Source organism: Anomaloglossus baeobatrachus, chromosome 1, assembly GCF_048569485.1.
Source record: "Anomaloglossus baeobatrachus isolate aAnoBae1 chromosome 1, aAnoBae1.hap1, whole genome shotgun sequence".
Lineage (NCBI taxonomy): Eukaryota > Metazoa > Chordata > Amphibia > Anura > Aromobatidae > Anomaloglossus > Anomaloglossus baeobatrachus.
In genome coordinates, this window is record NC_134353.1 from 900503807 (window position 1) to 900529276 (window position 25470).

At 48.2% G+C, this 25470-nt stretch overlaps 1 protein-coding gene and 1 long non-coding RNA gene across 3 annotated transcripts in view; one reads left to right on the top strand and one right to left on the bottom strand.

The window, feature by feature from the left end:
* LOC142255743 (uncharacterized) overlaps positions 1-22438 on the bottom strand; it is a 78597-nt gene extending 56159 nt beyond the window's left edge. Inside the window, exons 1-2 of the long non-coding RNA XR_012727455.1 lie at positions 22281-22438; positions 19551-19769 (exon numbers count right to left, since the gene is read on the bottom strand). This is a non-coding gene — a long non-coding RNA (uncharacterized LOC142255743). The remainder of the gene's footprint in view (positions 1-19550; positions 19770-22280) is intronic.
* Positions 1-25470, top strand: part of MYO5B (myosin VB) — a 327189-nt gene that overhangs the window by 177642 nt on the left and 124077 nt on the right. For both annotated transcript variants that reach the window (XM_075327185.1, XM_075327192.1), the window contains exons 8-9: positions 16716-16823; positions 22284-22393. In XM_075327185.1, coding sequence (XP_075183300.1) covers positions 16716-16823; positions 22284-22393 — 218 coding nt within the window. The remainder of the gene's footprint in view (positions 1-16715; positions 16824-22283; positions 22394-25470) is intronic.

The following is a 25470-nucleotide window of genomic DNA, read 5'->3' on the forward strand; positions in this document are numbered from 1 at the left end:
CCTCTGCTAACTGCGCCTGCGCGAGACTTCGGCATCAGCGTGGAGGATGACGGGGCCGTTGTCGTCCATGCAAATCAAGACTGGGGGACGGCGAACAGCGGCAGGAGGGGGGACAGAAGGCCAAATAGAGCCCGCCCATCTGGCCAACCAAACTAATTTGCATACGAAAAGGTAATCTTTTCTTTTTCGCTCTATTGGGAGACCCAGACAATTGGGTGTATAGGCTATGCCTCCGGAGGCCGCACAAAGTACTACACTTAAAAGTGTTAGGCCCCTCCCCTTCTGCCAATACACCCCCCGTGCTCCCACGGGCTCCTCAGTTTTTTGCTTTGTGCGAAGGAGGCAGACATGCAAGCACAGCTCCACAGATTAGTCAGCAGCAGCTGCTGACTAGGTCGGATGGAAGAAAAGTGGGCCCATATAGGGCCCCCAGCATGCTCCCTTCTCACCCCACTTTTGTCGGCGGTGTTGTTAAGGTTGAGGTATCCATTGCGGGTACGGCGGCTGGAGCCCACATGCTGCTTTTCCTTCCCCATCCCCCTTAGGGCTCTGGGTGAAGTGGGATCTTATCGGTCTCCAGGCACTGAGACCGGGCTTCATCCACAACTCCTGTGGAGCCTGATGGATAGGAGCCGATACCGTTCAGGGACATGGCCCTGCATCTTGGAGGTACTCTGTATCCCTATGGGGACCGCGCACGGCATCACCTCAGCTTTGCTGGGTGTGCTAGTGCACCGGGGACCGCGGCGCTGACCGGGTCTATATGTGCCATTACACACTCAGCGTCGCTGAGTGTGTTTATATGTAAGGGCTACCGCACTGACCGCCGTTGCCACGGGACACTGCGGCGCGGCTGGGACTTGTAGTTCGCCGGGGACTTACACGCGACCGCGCTTTTACGGCGGCCGCGTTTATTACTACAGTCCCCGGCTTCATTGCGGCTTAGTTTCCCTTGTTTTCTCCCGCCCTCAGCCCTGACAGGCAGGGGGAAGGGCGGGACGCTGCACGGAGCGAGCAGCAATGAGGGCTGGAGTATGATTTACATGCTCCACTCCCCTCACCGTGCACAGTGTGAGCGCCCGTTTCGCGCTCTTTCCAGGCCACACCCACAGCTTCCTCAGCTCGTCAGGACGCCGAAGCCATTCCTGTCAGCTCCACCGACGCTGCAGAGAGGGACATATTCATGGGAGACCCAGACACGGTCTCTGGTGGCCTCACAACCGCTTAGGCGGCTGGTAAGCAGCACATGTGGTGCTAGCCCCATGGTGCTGTATTGTATTGGTACATTATTTGTGTACTGTATATAATTTACACTGTATGAGCACAGTTCTTTCTGGCTATATACCCTATTGTGTTACTCAGGGAAAACTATAGCATGGCGCCCACAAAAGGCAGGGGTGCCAAAACACAGGCTTATTATGTTGCCTGCGCCGCATGTAAGACCCAGCTACCAGCAGGTTCCACTGACCCTCATTGTGTACAGTGTTCGACCCCTGTGACACTTCCTCAGCCGGATCCTCTGCTAAGAGGGGCCCAGGGGGAGCCACCTGTTGACACTGTCCAGGTGACGGGGACTGAGTTTGCAGCCTTTAAGGATCAACTATCTGAGACTATGGCTAAGATACTAGAAGCCTTGCAGTCCAGACCGGTATCTCAGCAAAGGGACTCTGTTGAATCATTGTTCCCTGACCCCCCTCAGTTGGACCAACAATGTCCTCACGGGGTATCTCATACCTCCCAGACGGAGGGTTCGGACTTAGAACCTAGCCCCAGATCGTCTAAGCGGGCCCGCTTAGAATTTCCCTCGACATCATATTGTTTAGGGTCTCAGCGGGGGGATTCTCTGGTTGATGATGCGGAGACAGCTGATCAGGATTCTGATCCTGGGAGCGCTCTCAATCTTAATTCTCCAGACGGGGACGCCATAGTGAATGATCTTATTGCATCCATTCATCAGTTGCTGGATATTCTTCCCTCAGCCCCTCCGGCGGAGGAGTCTGATTCTCAGCAGGAGAAATTTCACTTCAGGTTCCCCAAGCGTACACAGAGTATGTTTCTAGACCACTCTGATTTCAGAGAGGCAGTCCAGAATCACCATGCTTGTCCGGATAAGCGTTTCTCTAAGCGCCTTAAGGATACACGTTATCCTTTTCCCCCGGAAGTGGTTAAAGGTTGGATTCAATGTCCCAAAGTGGATCCTCCAATCTCCAGACTGGCGGCTAGATCCATACTTGCAGTGGAAGATGGGGCCTCGCTTAAAGATGCCACTGACAGGCAGATGGAGCTCTGGATGAAATCCATCTATGAAGCTATCGGAGCTTCTTTTGCCCCAGCATTCGCAGCCGTATGGGCGCTACAAGCTATATCAGCAGGTCAAGCGAAAATTGAAGCGGCTGCGCCACAAGTGGCTTCCATTACCTCCCAGACCTCGGCAATTGCGTCTTACGCTATGAATGCCGTTCTAGACTCTGTGAGCCGTACGGCAGTTGCGACCGCCAATTCGGTAGTAGTCCGCAGGGCCTTGTGGCTACGGGAGTAGAAGGCAGATTCCGCTTCCAAAAAGCGTTTAACCGGTTTGCCAATTTCTGGCGACAGGCTCTTTGGCGAGCGCCTGGATGAAATCATCAAACAATCCAAGGGAAAGGATACATCCTTACCCCAGCCCAAGCAGAACCTCTCCCAACAGAGGAGAGGGCAGTCGAGGTTTCGGTCCTTTCGGGACGCGGGCCGGTCCCAATTCTCCTTGTCCAAAAGGCCTCAGAAAGAACAAAGGAACTCTGATGCATGGCGGTCTAAGTCACGTCCTAAAAAGGCCATTGGGAGCACCGCTAACAAAGCGGCTGCCTCATGACTTTCTACCTCCTCTAGTAGCATCCTCGGTCGGTGGCAGGCTCTCCCGCTTTTGCGACACCTGGCTGCCACAAATAAAAGACCGCTGGGTGAGAGACATTCTCTCTCACGGTTACAAGATAGAGTTCATCTCTCGTCCCCCGACTCGATTCTTCCGGTCCTCTCCGCCTCCCGAGCGAGCCGAGGCTCTTCGGCAGGCGCTGGGCACCCTGAAGGCAGAAGGAGTGGTGGTCCCTGTTCCTCTTCAGCAACAGGGCCACGGTTTTTACTCCAACTTGTTTGTGGTCCCAAAGAAGGACGGGTCCTTCCGTCCTGTCCTGGACCTGAAACTTCTCAACAAACACGTAAAGACCAGGCGGTTCCGGATGGAATCCCTCCGTTCTGTCATCGCCTCAATGTCCCAGGGAGATTTCCTTGCATCGATCGATATCAAAGATGCTTATCTCCACGTTCCGATTGCCCCAGAGCACCAACGCTTCTTGCGCTTCGCCATGGAAAACGAACCCCTCCAGTTCGTGGCACTACCATTCGGCCTGGCAACAGCCCCACGGGTTTTCACCAAGGTTATGGCTACTGTAGTAGCGGTCCTCCATTCTCAGGGTCATTCTGTGATCCCGTACTTGGACGATCTGTTGATCAAGGCACCCTCTCAAGAGGCATGCCAACACAGCCTCGACGCTACCCTGGAGACTCTCCAGAGTTTCGGGTGGATCATCAATTTTCCAAAGTCAAATCTGACACCGGCCCAATCGCTGACGTACCTTGGCATGGAGTTTCATACCCTCTCAGCGATAGTGAAGCTTCCGCTGATCAAACAGCAGTCACTACAGCAAGGGGTACAGTCTCTCCTTCAAGGCCAGTCACACCCCTTGAGGCGCCTCATGCACTTCTTGGGGAAGATGGTGGCAGCAATGGAAGCAGTCCCTTTCGCGCAGTTTCACCTGCGTCCCCTTCAATGGGACATCCTACGCAAATGGGACAGGAAGCCGACGTCCCTCGACAGGAACGTCTCCCTCTCTCAGGCGACCAAAGCCTCCCTTCGGTGGTGGCTTCTTCCCACTTCATTATCGAAGGGGAAATCATTCCTTCCCCCATCTTGGGAAGTAGTTACGACAGACGCGAGTCTGTCAGGATGGGGAGCGGTTTTTCTCCACCACAGGACTCAGGGTACGTGGACCCGGCAAGAGTCCTCGCTTCAGATCAATGTTCTGGAAATTCGGGCAGTGTATCTTGCCCTGAAAGCGTTCCAGCAGTGGCTGGCAGGCAAGCAGATCCGAATTCAGTCGGACAATTCCACAGCGGTGGCATACATCAATCACCAAGGCGGCACACGCAGTCGTCAAGCCTTCCAGGAAGTCCGGCGGATCTTGATGTGGGTGGAAGCCACGTCCTCCACCATATCCGCAGTTCACATCCCAGGCGTGGAAAACTGGGAAGCAGATTATCTCAGTCGCCAGGGCATGGACGCAGGGGAATGGTCCCTTAACCCGGACGTGTTTCAGGAGATCTGTTGCCGCTGGGGGGTGCCGGACGTCGACCTCATGGCGTCCCGGCACAACAACAAGGTACCAATGTTCATGGCACGGTCTCAAGACCCCAGAGCTCTGGCGGCAGACGCCTTAGTTCAGGATTGGTCGCAGTTTCAGCTCCCTTATGTGTTTCCTCCGCTGGCACTGTTGCCCAGAGTGTTACGCAAGATCAGGGCCGACTGCCGCCACGCCATCCTCGTCGCTCCAGACTGGCCGAGGAGGTCATGGTACCCGGATCTGTGGCATCTCACGGTCGGCCAACCGTGGGCACTACCAGACCGACCAGACTTGCTATCTCAAGGGCCGTTTTTCCATCTGAATTCTGCGGCCCTCAACCTGACTGCGTGGCCATTGAGTCCTGGATCCTAGCGTCTTCAGGGTTATCTCAGGATGTCATTGCCACTATGAGACAGGCTAGGAAACCAACGTCCGCCAAGATCTATCACAGGACGTGGAAAATTTTTCTGTCATGGTGCTCTGCTCAGGGTTTTTCTCCCTGGCCATTTGCATTACCTACTTTTCTGTCCTTCCTTCAATCTGGACTGGAAAAGGGTTTGTCGCTTGGCTCCCTTAAGGGACAAGTTTCTGCGCTCTCGGTGTTTTTCCAGAAGCGCCTAGCTAGACTTCCACAGGTACGCACGTTCCTGCAGGGAGTTTGTCACATCGTTCCACCTTACAAGCGGCCGTTAGAACCCTGGGATCTGAACAGGGTGCTGATGGTTCTTCAGAAACCACCATTCGAGCCAATGAGAGATATCTCTCTCTCACGCCTTTCGCAGAAGGTGGTCTTCCTAGTAGCAGTCACCTCTCTTCGGAGAGTGTCTGAGCTAGCAGCGTTGTCATGCAAAGCCCCTTTTCTGGTGTTTCACCAGGACAAGGTGGTTCTGCGTCCGGTTCCGGAATTTCTCCCTAAGGTGGTATCCCCCTTTCATCTCAATCAGGATATCTCCTTACCTTCTTTTTATCCTCATCCAGTTCACCAATGTGAAAAGGATTTGCACTCGTTAGATCTGGTGAGAGCACTCAGATACTACATTTCTCGTACGGCGCCCCTGCGCCGCTCGGATGCACTCTTTGTCCTTGTCGCTGGCCAGCGTAAAGGGTCACAGGCTTCCAAATCAACCCTGGCTCGGTGGATCAAGGAGCCAATTATCGAAGCTTACCGTTCGGCTGGGCTTCCGGTTCCCTCAGGGCTGAAGGCCCATTCTACCAGAGCCGTGGGCGCGTCCTGGGCTTTGAGGCACCAGGCTACGGCTCAGCAGGTGTGTCAGGCGGCTACCTGGTCGAGCCTGCACACTTTCACGAAACACTATCAGGTGCATACCTATGCTGCGGCGGATGCCAGCCTAGGTAGACGAGTCCTTCAGGCGGCGGTTGCCCACCTGTAGGAAAGGGCCGTTTTACGGCTCTCTTACGAGGTATTATTTTACCCACCCAGGGACTGCTTTTGGACGTCCCAATTGTCTGGGTCTCCCAATAGAGCGAAAAAGAAGAAGGGAATTTTGTTTACTTACCGTAAATTCCTTTTCTTCTAGCTCTAATTGGGAGACCCAGCACCCGCCCCTGTTTTTTTGTGTACACATGTTGTTCATGTTGAATGGTTTCAGTTCTCCGAGTTTCCTTCGGATTGAAGTTACTTTAAACCAGTTTATAATTATTTTTTCCTCCTTCTTGCTTTTGCACCAAAACTGAGGAGCCCGTGGGAGCACGGGGGGTGTATTGGCAGAAGGGGAGGGGCCTAACACTTTTAAGTGTAGTACTTTGTGCGGCCTCCGGAGGCATAGCCTATACACCCAATTGTCTGGGTCTCCCAATTAGAGCTAGAAGAAAAGGAATTTACGGTAAGTAAACAAAATTCCCTTCTTTTTGGAGGTCTGAAAAGGGGGCCAGCAACAAGGTGACCATTTCCCTTTTAAGGAGGTTTTGGAGGAGAAAGTATCAAAATCCTAAAAGTTAGGGGAAACTCTCCAAATCATTTTTCAAAAAAACGCTATGTGGAGATTTTTTTCCTTTAAGGAGGTTTTGGAGGAAAAACGAAAGAGAACTCTCAAATCTTTTTTCAAAAAGTTCTCGAAAAACTTTGTAAAGTTAGTGTTTCTCCAAAACCTCCTCAAAAAAAACAAAGGGAAAACGCTACAAATCCTTTTTCAAAAACTTGGGGCTTTGTTCTGAAAGCTCAGCCAAAAGATTCCGTGTGCACATACCATAAATGTTGTCTCCGATCTTTAGGCTAGGCTCGCATAATATTTGGATTACAGAGAAATTTGCCAAGTAGAAAAACTTTTTTGGATCCTTTTTTATTTTATTTTATTTTTTCTGAAGCAGTTTACGAAAGCTGTTTGAATTTGTTTTTTTTCTTATATATTCATGGTGTCTTGCAAATATTTGACTTGTCAGTGGCAACGCTTTCAACCGTTAGAAAAGTTGATTGAGCTGGTGCAGGAGAGGGCACCCGACATATTCATCGTATTTTATGACCTTGCGTACGACATAAATTACAAGAGAAATGTCCGCTAGTCCCTGGTTGACGTATATTTCTGGCAGTGGCAAACCGCTGTTGAAAAATGCAAAAAATTAATTCTAGAGGTGCGTGCCTGAATATGGCACATTAGGACTGGTGTACGAAATGACAGTGTTAAGTCATTACTGGCGCCATACATGTGCTCTGGTTGTCTGGCCACCTCTGCAGATTCTAAGCTGGCCGGTTTCCCAGGCAAGGAGCAAGCTGTCTTTTGGGCCTGCAAGTGCTGCTTTGATGCTAGATCCAGCCTGCGCTACTCCAATGCTGCGGAGGAAAAGCTGCCTCTGACTGCTTCAGGGATGAGCACTCAGTTTGGAGAAGCAGTCGACCAAGCCTGTGGTCTGAATTGTCATCCTGAAGAAGCACATGGACAGCCGCGAGGCAGGGGAAGGATGTTGTCCTGAAGAAGGAAGATAATTCAACCCATTTAAGTGTCCCAGGAGGCATATACGTTTTCTTCATCGTTCCTTATGGGAGACCCAGACCATGGGTGTATAGCTTCTGCCTCCGGAGGACACACAAAGTACTACACTCAAACGTGTAGCTCCTCCCTCCTAGCATATACACCCCCTGGTAGCCAGTCCTAGCCAGTTTCAATGCTTTGTGTTTAGGAGGTCACACACACACATGCATTCTCTGATTTTTGATTTTTGATTTTTTGGATTTCAAAGATTTGGAAGAAAAGCGGGTCCAGTCTGGACTCCCGGCATGTCCCTTCTCACCCCACTGTGTCGGCGGTGCTGTTAAGGTTGATTTTCCAAGGCTGGAGCCTTCACATGCCGCGCTCCTTCACCATCCCCTGGGGCTCTGGCTTGAAGTGGGAGCCATCACGGTTCTCACTGCTTTGCAGGAGACCGGTCTCCATCCGCAGCCCTTTCAGGATCCTGCCGGACGGAGCGCTCACCTCCCAGGGACCTGGCACCTGCGTCTCACAAGCTAAGTACTGAGACGTTTTTACCACAGAAAGTGGTCTTTCCAGGGGTCCCTTGTACTTTATTTATTGGGGAGAGTGTGTTTTATGACTGTGTTAACATTTCCGGCCGGTTCTCCAGTTTTCACTGGAGAACCGCGCCGATGGTGCCTGCACGCTGGCCGCATGTTTAAATCTAGGCCCCGGCTTCGCCTGAGGCCTAGTTTCGGTTTTCACTGCCCCTGCATGTCAGTCATGCAGAGGGACAGTGCGGCTCCGCCCAGCGGCTGTTCAGCACAGGGAACGGACACTCCTCACTGAGGAAAGATTCCCTCCCCTGTATACCTCATTTGCCCGCTCTCAGAGTAGGCCCCGCTCCCTCTCCTCGCTCCGGTCGCCATTTTCTCAGCGTTCTCAATGTCTTCATAGGCACAGAGATACCACATTGTGACAAATGGGGGCCTGGGCTGGGGGACTGGAGGGCGCAGAAATGTATGTTAAACGGTCTGGCAAGCCACAACCTCCGGTTGTGCAGCTGCTTATATTCTCTGTTTATATACTCTGCTGGGGGTCATTCTGGACAGAGCCCCCACTTCTGCAGCATGTCTCACATCAGAGCAAGGCTGCAAGGCTGTTCTTAATATGCACTGCATGTAGACTCGTACTGCCTGTACCGAGCACATAAACACTCAGCCTGGAGGCTCATCAGTGGTCCCTCCAGCTGCTCCGGTGGTGCTGAGCATGCATTAGCCCCCTTCTCAGGGCGCTTCTGCTGCTACGGCTCGCTCAGCAACGCTCACAGGGAACTCTTCATCTGGTCTCAGACCCCATCCTTCTAAAATGGAGACGCAGGGTCCCCTGTCCTTCCCCGTCCCGCAGCTCTGATTCACGAGCTGACTCACTGGACGAGGAGGATGTCTTTACTAGGGGCTCGGACGCTACTTCATGTACCATTGATCTGTCCGAAGGTGATGCAGATGCTAATGATTTGATTGCGTCCATTATATTTGTACCGGACCTCAATCCGCCTGTATCAGGGGAGCATCCCACTCTGGCAGAAAGGCATCAGTATACCTTAAAGAGAACAAGGAGTGTGTTCCTTAACCACTCCAGTTTTCAGCCCACTGTGACCAAGCCCAGAGCCTGTCCTGACAGACGCTCCCAAAGCGTGGTTCTGATGACTGTTTCCCCCTTCCACCAGAGGTGGTCAAGGAGTGGGCTCATTCACCAAGGGTGGTCCCTCCGGTGTCTAGACTTTCAGCCCGGATAGTTGTATCAGTGGCTGACGGCACCTCTCTAAGGATCCCACTGTACATTACTTCTGTACTGGACCTCAATCCGCCAGTATCAGAGGAGCAACCCTCTCTGGCAAAAAGGCACCAGTTTACCTTTCCTAAGAGAACAAGGAGTGTGTTCCTTAACCACTCCAGTTTTCAGGCCACTGTGACCAAGCCCAGGGTCTGCTCTGACAAACGCTTCCCAAAGCGTGGTTCTGATGACAGTTTTCCCCTTCCACCAGAGGTGGTCAAGGAGTGGGCTCATTCACCAAAGGTGGTCCCTCCGGTGTTTAGACTCTCAGCCCGTTGTATCAGTGGCTGATGGCTCCTCGCTTAAGGTTTTCCTGTCCGCCAGGTTGTCCTTCTGGCCAAATCTGTATGGAGGCGGCAGGGGCCTCGTTCTCCCCAGCTTTTGCAGCAGTGCGGGCTTTCAAAGCCATCTCTGCTTCTCTAGAGGAGATGCATTCCCTCACAGGGACTCTATGCCCGAAATGGTTGCCTTAACTTCCAGACTTCAGTCTTTTCATCCTATGCCATGTCTGCCATGCTGGAGACTCTCACCGCACTGCGGTGGCCTCGGCTAATTTCCTCGCTATCCGCAGGCTCCTGTGGCTTCGGAAGTGGAAGGCAGATGCTTCTAAAGAAGTTCCTTGCTGGGCTCCCTTTTGCTGGGACCAGACTATTCGGGAACAACTGGATGAAATTATTAAGGAAGCTCTTGGCGGGAAGAGTTCTTCCATGCCACAAACCTGCCAGGGCAGGAATCAGTCGAGGTTTCGTTCTTTTCGTTCCTCCATCTGATCGTTCTCTAAGCCCTCGGCCTCGTCCACTAGCTCAGCCAAGGATCGTAAACCCAAATGGCGCATGAAGCCGCGTCCTCAGAAGACCGCAGGAGATGCTGCCACTAAGTCAGCCTCCTCCTGGCTATCTGGCCACACCAGCAACGTCCTTGGTCGGTGGCAGGCTCTCCCACTTTGGCGACGTATGGTTTTAACACGTCTCCGATCAGTGGGTGCGGGATACCATCTCCCACGGCTACAGGATAGAATTCTATCCAGCCCGCCAAACAGATTTTTTCTGTCAACTCCCCCCTGCTCCAAGGCCGCCGCCTTCTCACAGGCTGTGGCATTCTTGCAGGCCAATGGAGTAATTGTACCGGTTCCCGACTGGGAACGGTTCTGAGATTTCTGCTTAAATCTATTCCTAGTCCCCGAAGAGGGCGGTGCCTTCCGACCTGGATCTCAAGCTTCTCATGCATGTTCAGGTGCGGCATTTTCGCATGGAGTCTCTGCAATCAATCAATGACCCAAGGAGATTCCCTAGCATCCATCGACATCAGAGATGCCTATCTGCATGTGCCAATCGCAGTTTCACACCAGCGTTGGCTACGTTTTGCAATCAGAGTGGTCCAATTCGTGGCTCTTCCCTTGGGGTTAGCCACGGCCCCTCGAGTATTCTCAAGGTCGGGGCAGCTGTGATTGCGGTCCTGCACCTCTAGGGGTTGGCAGTGATCCTTTTGTCCTGGACGGCCTTCTAGTCTGGGCTTCATCTAGTGCAGACTGTTAGCGGAGTGCCTCGCTCACTCTCGCCACTCTAACCAATTCGGGTGGCTTGTCATTCTGTCCAAGTCCACTCTGACTTCGACCCAGAAGTTCACGTACCCAGGGACGCAATTCGAGACTCTGTCGGCACTTGTGAAGCTGCCCTTAGTCAAACAGCAGTCCCTCCGCTGGCGGTCGACGTTGTTCCATCAGGCACCTAATACAGGTGCTGGATCAGATTGTGGTGTCAATGGAAGCAATTCCCTTGCCCAGTTCCATCTGCGTCCTCTGCGGCTGGATATTTTCCGCTGTTGGAACAAGCGGACTTCCTCCTTCCACGGGGTGGTGGCTTCGCCACAGACCAGGGGCTCGTTTCAGTGGTGGCTTCGGCCCCTCTGTCTCAGGGACGCTCCTTCCTGGCCCCGTCCCGGGTGATCCTCACCAGGATGCTAGTCTATCTGGCTGGGGAGCAGTATATCTCCACCATGGAGCGCAGGGCACTTGGACTCTGTCCGAATCAGCCCTCTGGATCAATGTGCTGGAAATCAGAGCTGTGTTTCTAGCTCTCTAAGCCTTTCACCATCTGTTGGCGGCCAGGCACATTCGAGTCCAGTCAGACAACGCTACAGCGTTTGCCTACATCAACCTCCAGGGCGGGACACTCAGCCGCCTGGCAATGTTGGAGGTTCATCGCATTCTTCAGTGGACGGAGGACTCCTAGTCCACCATATCCGCAGCCCACATCCCAGACGTGGAAAACTGGGAGGCAGATTATCTCAGCCGTCAAACCGTGGCTCCACGATCCTCAGGTTTTTGCGGCAGACGCACTGGTTCAAGTTTGGTCCCAGCTTCGTCTGTCTTACGTGTTTCACCCTCTAGTTCTTGCCCAGAGTCCTGCGCAAGATCAGAAAGGAGGGCCGTCGGGTCATTCTCATTACTCCAGACTGACCCAGGCAAGCTTGGTACCCTGACCTGCTCCGTCTGTCCGTAGAGGTGCCATGGCATCTCCCGGACTGTCCAGACCCTCTCTCACGAGGTCCGTCTTTCCGCCAGAATCCTGCGACTCTCAGATTGACGGCGTGGCTTTTGAGTCCTGGATCTTGACGACTTCTGGTATCCCTCCTGAAGTAATCTCCACTATGACTCGAGCTCGGAAGTATCCTTTGGCCTTTTTGGCCTTGCCGACCCTCCTGTCCCTTCTACAGTCCGGTCTGCAGCTAGGACTATCCCTCAATTCCCTTAAGGGACAGGTCTCGGCTCTGTCAGTGTTGTGCCAGCGGCGTATCGCCCGGCTGGCTCAGGTGCGCTCCTTCATGCAGGGCGCATCTCACATCATTTCCCTTACCGGCGGCCTTTGGAGCCCTGGGACCTTAATCCGGTCCTCACGGCTTCCGGAAACCCCCCTTTGAGCCTCTTAGGGAGGTTTCTTTGTTTCGTCTTTCACAGAAAGTGGTCTTTCTAGTGGCCATAACTTCCCTCAAGAGAGTCTCTGTTTTGGCTGCACTCTCTTCGGAGTCACCCCTTTTTTGGTTTTTCATCAAGACAAGGTGGTTCTCCGTCCGACTCCGGACTTTCTCCCTAAGGTGGTTGCTGCTTCCACCTTAACCGGGGCATTTTCCCTGCCTTCCTTTTGTCCGACTCCTGTTCATCGCTTTGAAAAGGCGTTGCATACTCTGGATCTGGTGCGGGCGCTCCGGATCTATGTGTCTCGCACCGCTGTTCTTAGGCGGTGCACCTCTCTGTTGTGCTGACCACTGGTCAGCGTAAGGGCCTCTCGGCATCTAAGCCGACCCTGGCTCGTTGGATTAGGTCGGCCATTTCCGATACCTACCAGTGTACTCAAGTGCCTCTCCCGCCGGGGATCAAGGCACACTTAACCAGAGCTGTCGGTGCCTCTTAGCCTTTCAGGCCCAGGCTACGGCTCAGCAGGTCTGTCAGACTGCCACTTGGATTAGTCTGCATACCTTTTCGACGCACTACCAAGTGCATGCTCATGTTTCGGCAGATGCGAGCTTGGGCAGACGCATCCTTCAGGCGGCTGTCGCCCATTTGTGAAGTTAGGTTTCGCCTACTTCTCAGTTTTTCTGTTTATTCCCACCCATGGACTGCTTTGGAACGTCCCATGGTCTGGGTCTCCCATAAGGAACGATGAAGAAAAAGAGAATTTTGTTACTTACCGTAAATTCTTTTTCTTATAGTTCCGACATGGGAGACCCAGCACCCTCCCTGTTGCCTGTTGGCAGGTTTCTTGTTCCCCGTGTTTTCACCGGCTGTTGTTGTTGTAGACAGAGGTTCCGGTTGTTCCGGGTTTTGCTCTGTCTCTATTTGTGGGTGGATGTCCTCCTTCAGCTTTTGCACTAAACTGGCTAGGACTGGCTACCAGGGGGTGTATATGCTAGGAGGGAGGAGCTACACTTTTTAGTGTAGTACTTTGTGTGTCCTCCGGAGGCAGAAGCTATACACCCATGGTCTGGGTCTCCCATGTCGGAACTATAAGAAAAAGAATTTACGGTAAGTAACAAAATTCTCTTTTTTTGTTCCTCCTCCTTTCCTTAATGCTGGTGAAGAATTTAGTCGGCAAAACCAAAAGCTTAGCTTAGGTTCGGTGGGCCATAGGGTATTTTTGTTTTATATATATACATTTATAGCATATCCATAAGTTAGATAAAAGTTCCTATTTCATCCAATCCACTGTCTACTTAGACTATTAGTTGTCCTATTTAGATGAAGAATGAATGGAAAGGTAGCCATCAGTTATATCACTAGCCACATCGGCCATGGAAATTTCCGAAAAAGCTGTGCTTAGGCTAGGCGGGCTATGGCGTATTCCCTTTTTATACATTTATATATATTGTTTTTTTGGGTTATCCACATGATAGATACAAGTCCCTATCTCACCCAACCCACTGTTTAATTAGTCAGTCTATTGGTTGTCCCATTTTGAAGGAGAATATATGGAAAGGTGGTCATTAGCAATATCACTTGCCACATTGGCTATGGAAATTTCGAAGAAAGCTGGGCTTAGCCTCTGTAGGCTATGGGGTATTTCCTTTTTATACATTTATGGCAGATCCATAAGATAGATAAAAGTCCCTATCTCACCCAAGCCATTGTGCACTTTGTTAGACTATTGGTTTTCCCATTTTAGAAGGAGAATATATGGAAAGGTAGCCATCAGTTATATCACTAGCTACATTGGCCAAGGAAATTTCCGTGAAAGCTTGGCTTAGGCTAGGCGGGCTATAGGGTGTTCTCTTTTTATACATTCATGGCTTATCCACATGATAGATACAAGTCGCATCTCACCCAATCCACTATCTACGTAGTCAGACTATTGGTTATTCCATTTAAAATGAGAATGAATGGAAAAGTGGCCATCAGTTATATCCCTTGTCACATTAGCCCTGGACATTTCTGAGAAAGGTTAGCTTAGGCTAGGTGGGCTATGGGGTATTTTCTTTTTATACATTTATAGCCTAGCTGAAAGATAGATAAAAGTTCCTATATCACTCAACCCACTGTCTACTTTTGTTAGAATATTGATTGTCCAATTTAAAGGGAGAATGTATGGAAAGGTGGCCATCAGTTATATCACTGGCCATATTGGCCATGGAAATTTGCGAAAGCTTGGCTTAGCCTAAGCGTGCTGTGAGGTATTTCCTTTTTATACATTTATAGCATATCCATAAAATAGATAAAAATTCCTTTTCACCCAACCCTCTGTCTACTTAGTCAGACTATTCGTTGTCCCATTTAGTAGGAGAATGTCAGGTAGCCATCAGTTATATCACTTGCTACATGGGCCATGGAAATTTCCGCGAAAGCTTGACTTAAGCTAGGCGGGCTATGGGGTATTTCCTTTTTCTACATTTATAGCATATCCATAAGATAGATAAAAGTTCTGATCTCACCCAATCCACTGTCTACTGACTATTGGTTGTCCCATTAGAAGGAGAATGAATGGAAAGGTGGCTGTCCATTATATCACTAGCCACATTGGCTATGGAAGTTTCCGAGAAAGCTGGGCAACTATCCAAGTGGGAGCTGCAGCCCCCGGCCTTGACTATTTAACAATGGCTTCTACCATTGGGGACCTGGATTCGGATCTAACCAGGGGAAAATATCTCCATGTTGCGTCTTTGCTTGCGTGGGTCCTCTATGGTTGTAGTTGTCCTCTCTTTACCTTTCTATGGATTTACAAGGGTGGGAAAAGCTTGAAGGACACAAATTTTGGGTCCCTTACTCGAAGAGTGGATGTATCTTCTGACCTCGGTTCCATCTGTGACCATTCTGGACTCTCTCCACCAGTGGTAACCATCAAACTCCTTTATTCTCTCCGAATTGTTACCTCCCTCTTCTGTTATTATCACTTGTAACTCGAAATTGTGTCTGAGGCTTCAGCTTTTTGCTGTCTTCATTTCTCACCTACTCTCTACACTAATTTGTGTAATAGGAGATAAACTCCATAATTACAGGAACGATAAGAGCTGAAATAGAACGAAGAATGAAGAGCATACAATTATTCTCCTCCAGTCAAGTCATTACACCTCGTCTCAGGTGACTCCGAGGAGCGAGATATACTTCAGGAGAAGCTTCAAATTATCCCAAAAAGTCATCAATCTCCGCAGCTCAGACAGATACTCACAGCCTCTGCAGACAGTAATATAGTAATATAAAGTAGTTATAGTCTTGTACATAGGGGCAGTATTATTGTAGTTATATTCTTGTACATGGGAGGCAGTATTATAGTAGTTATATTCTTGTACATAGGAGGCAGTATTATAGTAGTTATATTCTTGTACATAGGAGGCAGTATTATAGTAGTTATATTCTTGTACATGGGAGGCAGTATTATAGTAGTTATATTCTTGTACATAGGAGGCAGTATTATAGTAGTTATATTCTTGTACATAGGAGGCAGTATTATAGTAGTTATATTCTTGTACATAGGAGCAGTATTATAGTAGTTATATTCTTGTACATAGGGGGCAGTTTTATAGTAGTTATATTCTTGTACATAGGGGGCAGTATTATAGTAGTTATATTCTTGTACATAGGAGCAGTATTATAGTAGCTATATTCTTGTCATAGGAGCAGTATTATAGTAGTTTTATTCTTGTACATAGGGGCAGTATTATAGTAGTTATATTGTTGTATGTAGGAGGCAGTATTATAGTAGTTATATTCTTGTACATAGAGGGCAGTATTATATTAGTTATATTATTGTACATAGGAGGCAGTATTATAGTAGTTATATTCTTGTACATAGGGGCAGTATTATAGTAGCTATATTCTTGTACATAGGAGCAGTATTATAGTAGTTTTATTCTTGTACATAGGGAGCAGTATTATTGTAGTTATATTCTTGTACATAGGGGCAGTATTATAGTAGTTATATTGTTGTATATAGGAGGCAGTATTATAGTAGTTATATTCTTGTACATAGGGAGCAGTATTATAGTAGTTATATTCTTGTACATAGGGGCAGTATTATAGTAGTTATATTCTTGCACATAGGGAGCAGTATTATAGTAGTTATATTGTTGTACATAGGAGCAGTATTATAGTAGTTATATTCTTGTACGTATTATAGTAGTTATATTGTTGTACATAGGAGGGAGTATTATAGTAGTTATATTGTACATAGGAGCAGTATTATAGTAGTTATATTCTTGTACATAGAGGGCAGTATTATATTAGTTATATTATTGTACATAGGAGGCAGTATTATAGTAGTTATATTCTTGTACATAGAGGTAGTATTATAGTAGTTTGTTGTATATCGTGGACAGTATTATAGTAGTTATATTATTGTACATAGGGGCAGTATTATAGTAGTTATATTCTTGTACATAGGGGCAGTATTATAGTAGTTATATTTTTTTTACATAGGGGCAGTATTATATCAAACAGTGCAGCTAAATATAAAACATGTTAGACAGTGTATGACGTTATTTCTGGGCTCCACAACTGAAAATACAAAGCCGACCTCTGGATTTACTAGATTCTGTGTCTGGATTGTTGCTGTAATGTTTTGTGTAACCTTTTCATGTAGACTTCTTTTTTGTGTTGTTCTTGTTTTTTCAGCACAAGCAGAAGATTTTTTTTACGCCTCGCAGGGAGGTGACACGGCCATCGACGGGGTGGATGACGCAGATGACTTTGAGAAGACCAGGCAGGCATTTACACTTCTGGGTAAGGATTGCATTTCAAAGGCTTCTGAGTCCTGACCGGAAGATCTGAGAATCTGGGTTGGACTCAACCTTTCCATGTTTCACAGCTGGAATATTTAAGATAATGGCACATAAGGGGACACGTGATGGAGTGATACGGACAAATCCCCCTCTGACTAGTGGGGGGGACTTAAATTTTAAAGAAACTAACATTTTTTTGGGTAGAATAATTCCCCTAAGGATATGATGATCATCGCCCTGCTGCACTAACCCCCAGTGATCAGTTGTAATGTGTGATCAAACCTGCCTGAAAGTTTTCACTCTTCTACAGCGCCACCCCAGGCGAAAAGAAGCATTACACAACTCCCATTGAACTGAAGGGAACTGGTGCTTAAAACCTAGGCGAACTGTACATTTAATTACTAAAATGTGCATTAAATAGCCTAATAAAAAAATTAGTGATCATGTGATGCTATATGGATAGTAATAAAACTGGCTGAAATTAACCAAAAAATAAAATAAAATCATATTTACTACTTAATTTGATAAACTGTAAAGAGGTTGTCCAATTCTTTAAGGTTGAAGGTAGACTTAAGTCCATCGAGTTCAACCCATAGCCTAACATGTTTAGCAGAGGAAGGCAAAAAAGCTCACTAAGCTCCATACTGGGGGAAAAATTGCTTCTTGACTCCACATACGGCAATCAGACTAGTTCTCTGAATCAACGCCCAATCACGCAATCTAGTGCACATAAGAAGTAATGTTATATTTTTCAAGAAAAGCACCCAGGCCCATTGTAGCGCCGGTATTCCTACAGGGACGCCGACTTACTCACCGCCTTGTTGCGTCCTCCCCCACAGCTTTGTGGCCCCCATGTGCTCGTCTGCCTCCTTCTCCCACCAGGGTGTGTGTATATTGCACAGGTTCCCCGGTAACCCACCTAGGACGCTAACACTGGCCCTCCTCTTAAAGGAATCAGCGCGCTATTTCCAGGAAATGCCTCTCAGCCTATGGCTGAGAACACTATGTATTTAAGGCACCCTCTCATTAGGGGAGGTGCCTGCACAACTTTAGTTAGTCTTCAATCTGCTAGCTTCCCATGCTCCTGTCCCGTTATTCGGTGTCTATCACCTGTACCTGCCTTCCCATACCTATCTTTTTTTTGTTTCCTTCAGCAGTATGGGGTATGAAGTATCTTTTTCAGATTTATCCACTCTGAAACCCGCCTGAAAAAGCGCTTTAAAAATGGTAAAAGAAATCACAACCTGCTGTCCATATGCTCGGTCTTTTTGAGCATCCTGTAACCACTTCAGGTGGCTTCGCTTAGAAGCCGCTCACCATTATTAAAACAACGCAAAAAAATTGGAAAATGAACACCGGCATCAAAAATCGAAGCAAGGATAGCCGATAAAGTCGCTTTTTAGAAGATTTTTAATTGGACGGTGCCTTATTTGGAGCGTTTTCAATAAGGAGCAGCTTCAAAAATTGACATGCACCAAAAATTTCAAGCGGAACAAACAAAAAAATGCTCAAAAGACCAAACCTATAGACAATAAGTGGTTTTAGAAGAGAAATGAATCAGAAGAGCCTTTCAAGTGTTTTTGAGCAATTTTTTTTGGCATTTTTCAGAGCGGAACTTCTCAAAAAGACTCCTTGATAAACTCTGTGCGCTCGTGCATTAACTTGTATAGTGCCATACACTTTAGCGCATGCGCCCGACCGCACCGCTCTATCTAAAACCAATCTAGTAGTGGATAGCGGATCATTTATAACGACCAGAATACTCATTTATTACACAGAACAATGCCAATATTAACATGTAAAGTAATAAATGAAAGCCGAGGAGCTGAGATGTGCCGCTGGTAAGTGGAGGAGCTGAGATGTGACGCTGGTAAGTGGAGGAGCTGAGATGTGCCGCTGGTAAGTGGAGGAGCTGAGATGTGCCGCTGGTAAGTGGAGGAGCTGAGATGTGCCCGCTGGTAAGTGGAGGAGCTGAGATGTGCCGCTGGTAAGTGGAGGAGCTGAGATGTGGCGCTTGGTAAGTGGAGGAGCTGAGATGTGCCGCTGGTAAGGGGAGGAGCTGAGATGTGCCGCTGGTAAGGGGAGGAGCTGAAATGTGCCGCTGGTAAGGGGAGGAGCTGAGATGTGCCGCTGGTAAGTGGAGGAGCTGAGATGTGCCGCTGGTAAGTGGAGGAGCTGAGATGTGCCGCTGGTAAGTGGAGGAGCTGAGATGTGCCCGCTGGTAAGTGGAGGAGCTGAGATGTGCCGCTGGTAAGTGGAGGAGCTGAGATGTGCCGCTGGTAAGTGGAGGAGCTGAGATGTGCCGCTGGTAAGGGGAGGAGCTGAGATGTGCCGCTGGTAAGGGGAGGAGCTGAGATGTGCCGCTGGTAAGGGGAGGAGCTGAAATGTGCCGCTGGTAAGGGGAGGAGCTGAAATGTGCCGCTGGTAAGGGGAGGAGCTGAGATGTGCCGCTGGTAAGGGGAGGAGCTGAGATGTGCCGCTGGTAAGTGGAGGAGCTGAGATGTGCCGCTGGTAAGTGGAGGAGCTGAGATGTGCCGCTGGTAAGTGGAGGAGCATAGATGTGCCGCTGATTTCTTCCCAATTAGCTTTGGAGGGCTGCGATTTATTTCTTTAGTTTTTTTTAAGAACTAAATCTTTATTCTTCTTAAGTAAATTTATAACCCCGATAATGAAGCCTTCTAATTAGATGGAGTTAAGTAAAGTGTTTCACTTACTATCGTGCACTTACCTCTGATTGGAAACTGTCAGCATGATGGAAGACCCCATTGCGTGGATGATATAATCAATTTTTCAATATTCTTTCTTCTTCAGTCTGATGTTTATGTTCTGACCTTAAATGTTATTCTCATGTTAGCAAGCTGTCATCAGCTGTCATCGCGGAAGGGGGCGTGGGGGTCCCGACCATTGGGGCCCCCAATCTATTGAGGATGGGTTTTCTGAAATGTCCCTTTAAAATAGAGAAAGGTCTAGATAACGATACTGGCTTTCAATACGAAATATCAAAAATAATACATATCTGGCATGGATGCATACTTCCTTTTGAGTGACTCGGACATGAATGGGGCAGCCCTTTCCCGATGGTGCAGAGGCAGGGAATAGAGTGAAGTGGGCATTAGAATACTATGCAATTCAATGCAATAGTGAATTTCATCGTCTTTCTCTAGCCTAGTGTCACGCCGGGGTGAGGGACTGCCGTTGTGTGGCGCAACACAAAGGGCGAACCAGGGAAGATGTAAAGGAAGGCTCGGGAGAGGGGTCACCACCTCACACTCACCTGTGGCTGATCCCTCCACTACCTAACATTGCTAGACAGTCCTTCACCCACTGTGGGCAGTCACATGCCTAGGCCCTCGCTGACTCTAAATTTATGCTGAAGAGGGTGTACGCCTGTAGGACAGGATACTAGTCCCACTACTATAATAAAATAACACAAAGAAGGCAAGACAAATGGCTGGGGAAAGACACAACAAAAAGCACTCCTTGGTTTCTTGAACAGGAAACTTCACAGCTGCAACTGAAAGGACACCTCAGCTTCTCCACAGACTGGCGCTTTCAAAGTGGTCAGTAGAGAAGATCTATCACCGGCATGGAGTAAAGCCAGGAGTGGGTATATATAGCAGAAGGGCATGATGACAAAATGCTGCAGCTGTGATTAAGGCTATGAGTAATCTCAACCAGGCGGGAAAGAGTGCTTAACCCTGTCAGCATTTAACGATTGTAAATCCTCTCCTGTAACCTGCGGATGTGACACACTTGTGACACTTAGTTTCTGCCTTTCTGTATAAGAAGCGATGCATTGCATGTAAAATGTGACATCTGCAGCAATGCTTTGCAGCCGTGAATTCTGTGGAAACATGTGAATGCTCGGTTCTCGCAGTAAAGTGTCATGATTCGTGATCTGGGGGTGTAGAGAGTAGGATTCTCAGGAAAAGTAAAGTATATCACAGATTACAGAACATTGTGTAACGTTTTCTGTATGTGATATCCTGGCCGGACTCACATGTCACTTTTTTAACTGATGTTGTCACCTTGTATCTAAGTAGCCAAGATGCCATATGCCAAAGGGCTTTTATGGGGCTTGTAGAGAACACAACAGATGGACTAGCGATGGGAAAATGAATTATTGTGTTGAATGGCTGGAGGCAGCTGACACAAGGAGTCGGAGCTGCAGTGTCCTGATCAGGACAGGATACATCAGTCCCAGGCCGGCAGATGCACGTTCCTCAGCCTCACTGTCAGTTTTGCAGTTTTACCCTATTTCAAGGGTAAAATATATATACTGCTTAAAAAAAATAAAGGGAACACTTAAACAAGGATTTTGTATTTTGGTGTTCCCTTTATTTTTTTTTGAACAGTATATAAATTATAATTGCTGAGTTTTACTCGGTACTCGCAACTAATGATGAATGGGCACTACCATGCTCAGGTGCTCGGTACTGGTAACTAGTGATGAGCGGGCACTACGATGCTCGGGTGCTCAGTACTCGTAACTAGTGATGAGCGGGCACTACCATGCTCGGGTGTTCAGTACTCGTAACTAGTGATGAGCGGGCACTACCATACTCGGGTGCTCTGTACTCGTAACTAGTGATGAGTGGGCACTACCATGCTCGGGTGCTCAGTACTCGTAACTAGTGATGAGCGGGCACTACCATACTCGGGTGCTCTGTACTCGGAACTAGTGATGAGCGGGCACTACCATGCTCAGGTGCTCTGTACTCGTAACTAGTGATAAGCGAGCACTACCATGCTCTGGTGCTCGGTACTCGTAACTAGTGATGAGCGGGCACTACCATGCTCTGGTGCTCGGTACTCGTAACTAGTGATGAGCGGGCACTACCATGCTCGGGTGCTCAGTACTCGTAACTAGTGATGAGCGGGCACTACCATGCTCGGGTGCTCGGTACTCGTAACTAGTGATGAGCAGGCACTGCCATGCTCTGGTGCTCAGTACTCGTAACTAGTGATAAGCGGGCACTACCATGCTCAGGTGCTCAGTACTCGTAACTAGTGATGAGCGGGCACTACCATGCTCGGGTGGGTGCTCAGTACTGGTAACTAGTGATGAGCGGGCACTACCATGCTCGGGTGCTCAGTACTCGTAACTAGTGATAAGCGAGCACTACCATGCTCGGGTGCTCAGTACTCGTAACTAGTGATAAGCGGGCACTATCATGCTCAGGTGCTCAGTACTCGTAACTAGTGATAAGCGGGCACTACCATACTTGGGTGCTCAGTTGAATGAGCAGCCAAGAATAATGGAAGTCAATGGGGAAAGGTTTCCTGGAAAAATGTCTGAGTTACTCATTGACTTCCATTATACTCGGGGACTCAAGTTGCACCCATCCGAGCATCCAACGAGTACGGAGCACCCGATCATGGTAGTGCACGCTCACTACGGTCACTTCTGCCTATCTGGTCTTTTCTCATATTTTGCCGTTACTGTCTTGTGTCTTACCAGGAGTGAAGGAGTCGCACCAGATGAGCATTTTTAAGATCATTGCCTCCATCCTGCACTTGGGGAACGTTGAGATGATCTCGGAGCGGGACGGGGAGTCCAGCAGCATGCAGGTACGGAGCACATCGTTCACACAGCGGCTTCTTTTCAGGAAAATGTTGCCTGTATGTAATAGTTGTATAGTGAGTATAGCAACATGTGACATTAAAACTTAACTTTTAATTGGGTTCAACAGTATCGATTACAAAAGTGAAAAACCGTGATCCACACACCAATTTAAAACCTGAAAATGATGAGGCCAATCAAGGATTATAGTGCCATCACTTTCATTCAAAAAGGGTGAATATTTAATTCGCCCATACCATATAACACAGGTGAACGGGAGGGTGAGGTGTCCTATATAAGAGTGGCCCCTCCAAAGTTGATAGCTGGGGGAATGATGGGTATATATGACCTACAATAATATAAGAGGTCTATGTCAAACACCCCAGACAAGGTCTATCATAAAGGATGATTTTAGGCATATATAGATACCTACACAGCTTATAGATCACACACTGTGAATTCACAGACTGAGGGACACCTTAGTAGGCATATACAATAAAATTGCGGTATCCAATAGATGGTAACCCTTGGTGAGTATAGTACATACAGCAACCACTTAGTCGATCAATCAACCGAAATTATGGATAATGCAATGATGTTAAAGACACATAAATGGAATAATCTCACCCAAATCTTGTATCCCGATAGGGGTCAAGGTTCTCCTGTGTTGCTGAAATCCATATGTCAGTATGACGGGAGAAGTGGCTTGGTCACTGACCCTGTTAGGGATTAAGCTGACCCTTTTTCCACATAAAGCTCCCGCCCTGACAAGGGCAGTCCACAGCTGGCCCTGTTGTGGCTAGCCCTAAAGTCCAGACCAAGTGCCTCCCGACGCGTTTCACATCATATGTTCATCAGGGGAGACATATGGCACTTGAGAATAATGGTGATGGCTCATTATAGCGCTCAACCCTGCGTGGCCTGGTATCATTGAGGATATGCAGAATAATGGGGCTATAAAAAGGAGCCTTCATCCCACCCCCTGTTGTGCGATCCGCCTCTGTCAATTATGCAGATGGTACGGCGGTGAAAAGGAAAACCCGGATATTCAAGGATTAAACCGGAGTTGATGTATACAAGCGATTTAAAGATACATGTCTCAAACATACTGTATGAGGGTACGCCACATTAACTTGATATATGAGGTTCTTACCAGATAATCAGAATGTATACTCTGTTCGTGAAACCATAAATAAAAAGACACACTTCCTGGTTCCGGGGTCACATGACAGGTCACGCGGTTCGTGACGCGTCATGAAAGGAGGAAGTGTGTACCACGTCATAGGACGCGACGCGCACACCATCCTACAGTGACAAACCGGTGAAGGACATACTTCCTAGTTCCGGGGTCACATGACAAGTCACGCGGTGCGTGACACGTCATGAGAGGAGGAAGTGCGTACCACGTCACAGGACGTGATGTGTATACCATCCATCAGTGACAGCCCGGTGGAACGCATGGTTAACCGGTCAGGTGACCAATATCGCAATCTACGAGTCATCAGGCACGTGACTCGTATGAACGAGATAGTGGCGCGCATGGTCTCATAGTTCACCAGATATGAGAAACAAACATAGAGCAATCCACCAATTGCAAGCCACCATGAAATACTTAGAGATCATGCAGAGCTAAAATAATAGGTGGACATATGATCCGATGCTGACAAAAAAGGGGGGCATGCGACTTGCCCATACAACGCATGTCCCCAGATCATCAGGATAAAGGTTTTCACCCCATATATGATGAGACATGTATACTGATGTTAATTCATTTAATGTTCCAGTGAGAACAAATTGAAAAATAAACTCGCATTTTAATTAGATAACACAATTGCAGCTTATATATATACTATATCAGTTCAAAGCCAATAGTGTATTAAATCGCTCCATCAATACCTATTAATCATGTCGAGGTATTTGAGCAGTGCATATCTGAGAATAAAAGCACAATTAAGTGCTGATAGTGCATCACCAATTGGGTGAGGGGGGGGAAGGAAGGAACAGGGATCACTAACCTCCTGAGAAGAGGACAATTGATATATATAGTGTAATATATCACACATGATCAAACCTAAATCCCAATTAAATATCCGGACAAAATATCCAGATATATGAGTTCAGATGACATGTACCAGATTAGCTAAATGAAGAACCGAAACACAAACCAGCGGGAGGGGATGGATAGAGACATATTAGAAAGATCAGTTATTAGATAAAGCACCCATAGTTCAGTTGTTCATTAAGGCCGGAGGGGGAGACCGTATTTAACCGGAAAATCCACCTTGCCTCTTTTTGCAAGATGAGCCGGTCCCAGTCTCCCCTTCTAATGGGTTTGTCTATTTTCTCAATGCCGATAAATTTAACGGCGTCTTTTCTCCCACCATGGGAGACATTGACATGACGTGCCAAAGAGGTGTCTCTGTCATGCTCAATGTCTCCCATGTGGTCCCCAATCCGCCTTCGGAACTCTCTTCTTGTCTTACCGACGTATTCGAGCCCGCAAACGCAGGTTGCCTTATAAACAACGCCTTTTGTGCGTCAGTTGATGAAATCATGAATGACAAAAGATTCTTGAGTGACATTTGCCACAAAGGTCCTGCCGGGAGAGATAAATGAACACGACACACAGTCGCCGCATCTGTGGCATCCTTTCAAGTTAGATCTGAGCCAGGTTTCTTGTTTTGGTGCTATAAAGTGACTGTGGACTAGCCTATCACCCAGGGATTTGCCTCTTCGGAAGGTAACCTGGGGATAGGGGCCCACCGCTGTTCTCAGGTCATTATCCATTTTGAGGATCGACCAATATTTATTAAGAGTGTTTCTGACAAAATTGGCACCATTAGAGAAGGTGGTGATAAATCTTGAAATGGATTCATCCGGTTCCTTCTTAGAAGGTTTTAAGAGGTCAGCTCTACTTGTAGACTTAGCCTCTTTGAAAGCCTGACTCTGAACTTTACGGGGATAGCCGCGATCAAGAAACCGTTGTCTGAGGTCATCCGCTTGTGTCATGAATGACATATCGTCGGAACAATTACGACGAATTTTGTAGTATTGTCCCTTGGGGATACCCCTCCTAAGGGGGGCC